This window comes from Oryctolagus cuniculus, chromosome 1 (genome assembly GCF_051225735.1).
Source record: "Oryctolagus cuniculus isolate XC-2025 breed Fujian yellow rabbit chromosome 1, ASM5122573v1, whole genome shotgun sequence".
Classification (NCBI taxonomy): domain Eukaryota; kingdom Metazoa; phylum Chordata; class Mammalia; order Lagomorpha; family Leporidae; genus Oryctolagus; species Oryctolagus cuniculus.
Window position 1 is genome coordinate 15457333 of NC_142867.1, and position 8168 is coordinate 15465500.

The following is an 8168-nucleotide window of genomic DNA, read 5'->3' on the forward strand; positions in this document are numbered from 1 at the left end:
AGCCAACAGACCATTAAATTTATCTCATCTGTTTACTTTATATTATATAATTATTTGAAAGGGTGATTTTTAGAGAAGTAAAACCCACATAAGTAGAGCCTCACCTCATCTTTTGAGGACTAGTAGCCACAGATCTACTTCTAGGTTATGTAAACATGTGAACCTGGTCTCAATTCTTTGAACACATCATTTCATTTAACCTTTAAAATCCTTCTCCTGACTGATTCTATTATTATTTTATACAAAATGAAATCACTCAATTCACACAGTGTGGAAGTGATGAATTTGAGAGAATTTACAATTAGTGTCCCTCATGATTTTTTATTTTTATTTTTTTATTGCTGGTGCTCTCAGTCTTTTGCCTTCTGAGTTTCTCTGTGTCCAGGTACTATAACACGGCCTGTGGAAATGAAGGAAATGCAGGCTACTGTGTCTGCTTTACCTGTAGGTCAGTGGACATCTTATGAAGCAATGGCCTTCATTGTTTTTCACTGCAGGCTGCTCAGATGCTGATAGGTGCTAAATAATAACAATTAGGTGAGGTCTGAGTAAGGCTTTGAAGAATGAATAGGGTTTGGGATGGTTATGAATGGGCAAAAGATCTTCATTCAGAAAGGCAAGAATGTCTGTTTAACTCATTATATTTCAATATGGTATTCTTATCAGGATCTTCCCTCCAAAAGAAGGGAAAAATCCATTTTACAAAAGTGCAATAGGCACAGTCTCAGCCCAATATTTATCCTTTCTGTCTTGTATCTTGGGTTTCTGACATTTGGGCATTTGATTTTGTCTGCAGATAAGTGAATGGTTCTGTGAGAGGAAGGTGGCCTGAAAAATGGACGGGATAAAAATAAATTTCACGGTGACTGAATTTGTGTTCCTGGGGCTCTCTTCTGAGCCCAGACTGCAGCTCATCCTTTTCATTATGTTCTTGCTCTTCTATTTGTTAACGGTGGCTGGGAATGTTGTCATCATCACTATTATCCAGATAGAACCTCATCTCCAAACCCCCATGTACTTCTTCCTCACCAATTTGTCCTTTCTGGACATTTGCTACACATCCACCAACGTTCCACAAATGCTGTCCAACATGGTTGGGAGAAAGAAGACCATCCCCTTCTCCAGCTGTGCTACGCAGATGTACTTCTCCCTCTCCTTTGGGATGATTGAATGTGTTCTGCTTGGCGTCATGGCTTATGACAGATATGTAGCCATTTGTCACCCTCTTCATTATACTGTTATCATGGACCGAAACACCTGTATCCAACTGGCAGCTGTTTCTTGGTGCTGTAGCTTCCTGAGTTCCATGGTTATCAATGTCCTCACTTTGAGTTTGCCCTACTGCGGACCCAATGTCTTGAATCATTTTTTCTGCGAGGTGCCTTCTGTTCTGAGACTGGCTTGCATTGACACTTCACTAACTGAGTTGGTGGTTTTTGTCTTCAGCATCATCATTGTCTTCATCCCTTTCCTTCTTATTGTTGTGTCCTATGCCCATATCCTTTTGTCTGTTCTCAGAATGCGGTCAACTTCTGGCAGGTACAAAGCACTATCCACCTGTGCCTCTCACCTGACAGTGGTAGCCTTATTCTATGGAACTGCCATCTTCATGTACATGAGACCCCAGTCAAAGTCCTCACGGGCTGGGGGTAAGGTTATTGCAGTCTTCTACACTGTGATCACACCCATGCTCAACCCTTTGATCTACAGCCTAAGAAATCAGGATGTGAAAGGAGCATTGAGGAGAGTTGTTGCAAAACAGAGGACGTGAGGGCTGCACTGGGTCACTACGTTTAACTGTGTCTCAGATGATTTCCTTTTGAATTATGAAGTGAGGAAGTAAAAATGAACTTGGACAATAAACATCCATCCTGAGCTGCATAAAAGACCCACAGATCTAGCTATAGATTCAACAGGAAAAATGTTTTCTACAAGGACACAGCAGAGGTTTAAACAAATTCATTGTGTGACTTCTATTTTTTTACTCACTGAACAACTGTGTTTCTTTAACAACATAGACTAAAATTAATTGTCTGAAGCTATCTGAGGCAACATTGTTCTCCTGGAGGATATAAGTCATTTTGATAGAGAGAAGGAGCTCCAATGTCCAGCTCAGTGGTGGAGCTTCACTTCAAGGATTTGTACATGCAGTATTTCACATCTATATTAGTTTTATAGTTTCCAGTGAAAGAGGACCCTGCTACTTTCTGGCTTAGACTTGATGTTGAACCCTTTCCATAAATCCATACTTTGGAAGGAATCTATTAAAATGTTGCATCATTTAAATTAAACTCTGCACTTCCTCTAAATCCACTGTTATTGTTTCTCTCTGTGCTTGATGAGAAAGTCCATAGTGTCTTGGTGGTGTGCTCCTTCTTTACAATAAATCAAAAAATCCCTTCAAATTCCCAGTTTGTTCCTGGTGATCTTAGATTGTGTGTATCAAAATGTAGTAATGGAAACAGAAGACTTGGTGAGTGCTAATTTATTAATTTCTTCACTATAACCTATATTGAATGGCTTTATAACACAACATTGAACAAAATAGAAGTGATTCCTGTCACATGAACACACATGTATCTATATACAGTATGTTTACTATATATATATATGTGAATGTTTTCAATACACATATTATATATATGCTGACAAATTGCAATAATTGTAATACAGCAAATAATTATCATGGAGCAGGGATAGACATCGATATCATTCTTGGAATAGGAGGCTGCATACAAGGAAGGCCTAAGTATAACATGAAATAGAAGAGTTCTCCAATAAAGCATGGTTGTATGTGGCTGTACACAAAGAATGTGGATTTATACAAGAATGTGCTTCATTCAAGGGAATAAAAAGAATCGGTTGCAAGGAGAGCTGTAGGAGATATAATTTGGGGAAGCAGCTGCTATGCAGGACTGAATTGTCTGTGGTAAGAAGTAGGGATTTATTTTTAGCTAAATATAAATATTCTGAAAAAGAGTAATATGACACAGCATATGCTTTTGAGAATGTTTTGGTGTGTGTGGACGATAGACTATATAAAGATATATATATTCATTATGACTAGAATTTGTGAAAAGAAGTGCTTTCTGTGTTTTAAAGCTTTTTAGCCAGTGAGATCTTTAAAGGGAATTATTCTTTAATTGAAGAGGCAAATCAAAAATAATTTAGTATTGATATCATTAATAAGCTAAATACAGTCTGTGATTGATGCACCATTAAATTTGAGATGAATTATTTCTAAAATGATTTTTATCTGTTTATTCTAAAATTTAGAGTTAAAATATTTAATTTTGAGATATAGCCAACAAGTAAAATGCATTCTTTTCTAACCAGATATAAAGGTCATACATAATCAGTTAATAATAATTACTTAATAGGAAAGATAGAGTTGAAATTGGAAAGATTTAGAAATCAAAGAGAAAAATCGTTAATCAAATAGTCAAGTTTGTTAGAGTAATTTTGGGGGCTATTTTTGATTGTTGTTTTTCATATTCATATGGCTATACAAATGACTAGGTATATTATATACTTGTTTAATGCATGAAATAAAATTACAAATATACTTACAGCAAACCTTCTGAAGAATTCAAAGCAAAAGGTAATGTTAAAAATTCTCCCAAACATCATCAAATATGGCAGAGGTGATGAGTTGACTGTTTTAATTTATAAGCAAAATATTATATATTTTGAAATTGAAGCACAAAATGTGGAAAGGTATGTACAATTAAAATTTGACTTTTTGACTCATGAAAATTACCAACAAGTCTTATCTCTTGGACTTTAAAAATAGATGAATTAAAAATGAAGAAGAAATGCAAAACCATTCTCATAAGGTCCACATTAGACAAATCATATAAAACAAGTTGAACTAAATATTTATTTTTTAGCAATTTGATAATTAGACCAAGGGCTTGACCTAACCCATTTATTGTTGACCTGTTTGTTTGCTATCAATAATTTAGAATTGAGTGACTGAAAGCAAATGATGTGATCCAGATAGTCCATGCCCTGTCCTGGGTTTCACCTCAACCTCTTCTAATACTATCCCTGATCCACTTTTATAGGTTTGCACATTTAAGCACAGAAGGAAAATATAAAAAAAGAAAGTATAATATTTTAGAGACATGTGAAAACTAATTTTTGGTAGATCAAAGAATAATTAAGACTGACATACATAAAAATAAACTCAACACTCCTTGTTCTTTGACAACATCAGATATCCAATTGAGTGATTTCCATACTAAATTTGTTTGGGGCTATTGCAAGAGGACAATACAGTTAGGAAAAGCACTGGGATTTTAAAATAAGCGAAATAATTAAAGATTAGATTTATTGTGACAAGCTACAATTTCTTGGTGTATTGTGAATTACAAGAGATTATATTCAGAGGGAGAAGATAAAATTATAATTTCAATATTCTAATTTATCTATTTAACATTGGATGCCATGTATTTTTCTATGGAATTCACATTCTTCATTTATAAAATGAAGTTGTTGTTGGATTAGGCAAAAATATCTTCATTTATCTCTCTATTTTTGTTTCTATTATCTACCATCTCTCTATCTCTCTATCTCTCTTTCTATCATTTATTCATAGTACCTATCAGTATCTATAGTCTCTGGAAATAAAATTATCTGTAAATATGTCAAAAATTCTTCTGCAGTGGATTTTCATTTTCACTTTTTGAATATGATTAGTTAATTTTAAGGAAAATAATGCAATGCTAAAAGATGTTAATATTATTTTTATAGGTATAGAGGATATAATAAACATGACTATTACATCATGTTATAATTTTTCTAATAAAAATCTTTGCTCTGAATTTGAAAAAAAGACTTACTTAATATTGTAGCTATAAAGTATGATTATAAAAATTTGAAGGGGAATTAAGTTCATTATGAAATTAATTACATATCAATTTTACTGTCACATCATAATCTGAAATCTGAAATGTTTCTTGGATGTAATTTCTTATTTGTTTTCTTTCCCTGTACTTATTTATGCTATGATGATTCTTCTCACTGCTTAACTTTACAAATATTCAGCCACACATATTTATATGTAAATGTGGATCTTTCAATAAGTGCTTCTCAACATAACCCAGTATCATTACTAACTAACTGATGTCATCAAGATACCAGACTGAGGATAGCCATAAGTCACCCTCTTTCTAAAAGCTCCTCCCTTCCCCTCCGATTTGGATAAAGTGTGTCACCTTTGAAGTTCTATAGGTTTTCCTGGTCTATAAAAATCTGGAGCAGTAGTCAGGAGAAATTATTACAAATCACAAGTCTGTTACTTATAATCTAAAAGCACATTTACGTTCCACTTAAAACTCCACAACTCTAATTTAATTATCTAAAGAAACAGGGCTACTAATACCATCCTAGAGGTCTTAGGGAGCTCACACATATAACCTGTAGATTTCCCGAGATCCAAAATTGAATCTGTGTTTCACCAGTTTTTCCATAGCTTGGCAGAGTGTGCTCATTCTTTTTTTTTTTTTTTTAAGAACATTTTGTTACTTACTTAATATTTCCCAAGAATCTCTCAGCATGCAAAGGAAACTATCATGCCAAGATGAATATGTTTTAGAATTATAGCAGAAGTATATGCACAGTACTTTCTAGAACTTTGGAGACATCCATTTTCTAAGTCTGGAAATGCTTTCTTGTAAATATACACTGCTTCAACTTTTAAATATATTTTAGCATCAGAATTAGAATACTTTCGAGAGAGAAAGGTAGAATGTTAATTTTCTAGGGCAACTGGAAAAACTGAAGCTCTCCTGAACAGGAGAGGTAATTGGCTACAGCAATATCATCACAGTCATCATAGTAATCCCATGGTGTATTATCTACACTAGTTTACAAATGAGAAAATCCTGAAGGGTGATCCAGGAATGACTTGTAGGAAAAGTGATTATTTGTGATATCAAACAGAAGTATGTGTTTCCCACATGGGGTGGTGGACTTTGGGGCTTAAGGGCTAGTATAAGCAAAAGCATAAAAAAGGAAAAATAATATAGTGCCCTTGAATACAACGTGATTTAAACTTCTGAGAGGTGAGGTGTGCAAGGTGTCATCTGTGGATATCATTCATAGTGATGATTCCGTTGTGGACCATGGCCCAGTCTCCTAGAGTCAGGCGTGGTGATTGGGAATCATTGTCTTCATTAACACTTGATCTAACAGAACTAAATACCAACACAATTCCTTCCACAACCCTTCATGATTGTATAGTTTTATAGTGCTTGGAATTCTATAAAACAGTTCAGTGAACAAATGTTTGTTCTTTGCACAGACATTCCTTAAGTGTCCACTATGAGTTCACTGTTGTATCAGGAGAATTAGTGTACATGTTATATAGTTTCTGCCTTCAAAACATGTGCATGTGTGCATGCATGACTGTAATTCTCGCCCACACAACTGTAGGAAAGTTAAAAAATAAAAGATGTTGTTGTTCAGAAGATGGGGATTTCTCCCACCTAAGTAGATGGGAAAGAGTCGACTTTCTGATGTGTATTTTTTTCTTTTTTTAAGATTTGTTTATTTACTTGAAAGGCACAGTTACAGAGAGACAGAAATAGACAAAGAAAGTGTCCATCTACTGTTTCATTCCCCAAATGGCTGCAATGGCTGATGCTGGAGCAGTCAAAAGCAAGGAGTCTGGAAATCCTCCCAAGTTTCCCATGTGGGTGGCAAGGCCCCGAGTACTAGTACCATCTTCTGCTACTTTCCCAGGCACATTAGCTGGGAGCTGGATCAGAAGTGTAGTAGCCAGGACTCCAACCAGTTCCCATATGGTATGCCCGATTTTCAGGAGGCAGCTTAAGCTGCTACACCACAATGCCAGCGCCTAAGGTGTGTTCTTTAAGATGGTCCTAAACAGAAAAGTCTGGGTAGCCCAGATCATAGAGATGAAACTCTCAAGGCGGCGTAGAGTGTAGATGGAAGAGAATAAGCAAAAACACAGAGGTGGCAAATATAAGAGTTAGTCGAGAAATAGTTATATGGGGCTAATGTTGTGGTACAGGTTAAGCCACTAACCAGTGGCTTAACACTGGCCAGCATCCAATATTGGAGTGTTCCACTTCTGCTCCTGTTCTCTGATAACACACCTAAGGAAGCAGTGGAATTTGGCCCATGTATTTAATGGGCCCCTGTTATGCACATGGTTAGACCAGATTGGAGTTCCAGGATGCTGGTTTTGGCCTGGCCTATTCTTGGCCATTGTGGACAAATGGGAAGTCAATCAGCAGAAGGGAGATCTCTCTCTTTCTCTCTCACTCACTCATCTTCTCTCTCTCGCTCTCTCTCTCTCTCTGTCTTCCCCCACTCCAAGCTTTCCTACTCTTTTGTTCTGCCTTCCAGATGACAACGCAGATCTTTTTTAAAAGGGGATAAAAAAGAAATAACTTTACAGAGGAATCTGGCAGGTAAAGGGGAGCAAAGTGGAATACTGAGAAAAGGACTTGGCCTAGGCTGGTGTTGTGGCACAGCAGGTTAAGCCACTGTCTGCATCCCATATTGAGTGCTGGTTTGAGTCTGGCTGCTCTGTTTCCAATCCAGTTCATTGCTAATGTGCTGAGAAAGCAGCAGAAGATGGCTCAAGTATGTGGGCCTTGTAACCCATGTAGGAGACATGGATGGAGTTCCAGAAGACCAGATGTGGGGCTAAGTATAAGAATTTTATGCAGATCCCATTAAGCAAAGTATACTATCCACACTAGTACTCTTGGTTCAAGTAGCCAGTCCATTCTGATGTATCAGTTTAATGGCTATGTTTCCAGGTTGATTTCATCCAAGGTTACTCAGCTGATATACATGTAGCAGGATTTTTGGGAGCAAAGAAGGTTTTCTAGAATCCACAAGTGATTCACTCCCCAGGGTATAACCTCCAATCTGGTTAAATTAGTGCCAAATTATTAAGCTACATTTCAGTGTCACCTCCAAACCATGCCTTGGGGCACTCAGTTCAAATGACCCAAATATATATATAGTTTAAAGGTTTATTTTATTTATTTGAAAGAGTCACAGAGAGAGGCAAAGACACACAGAGACAGAAAGATATCTTCCATCCGCTGGTTCTCTCCCCTAATGACTGCAATGGCCAGAGCTGAGCTGATCCAAAACCAGAAGCCAGGAGCTTCTGGGTTTCCCAT

General features: G+C 36.5%; 1 protein-coding gene across 1 annotated transcript; it reads left to right on the forward strand.

The window, feature by feature from the left end:
• The first annotated feature begins 835 nt into the window (after nucleotides 1-835).
• On the forward strand, nucleotides 836-1771 carry LOC100346087 (olfactory receptor 2B8-like). Its single transcript, XM_002709147.3, has one exon. It carries the CDS (start codon nucleotides 836-838, stop codon nucleotides 1769-1771), a length of 936 nt encoding a protein of 311 aa, XP_002709193.3.
• Nucleotides 1772-8168: the final 6397 nt, after the last annotated feature.

Bases quoted from the DNA above. Each gene is read 5' to 3' on its own strand.
- LOC100346087 (XM_002709147.3), top strand. From the start codon at position 836: ATGGACGGGATAAAAATAAATTTCACGGTGACTGAATTTGTGTTCCTG.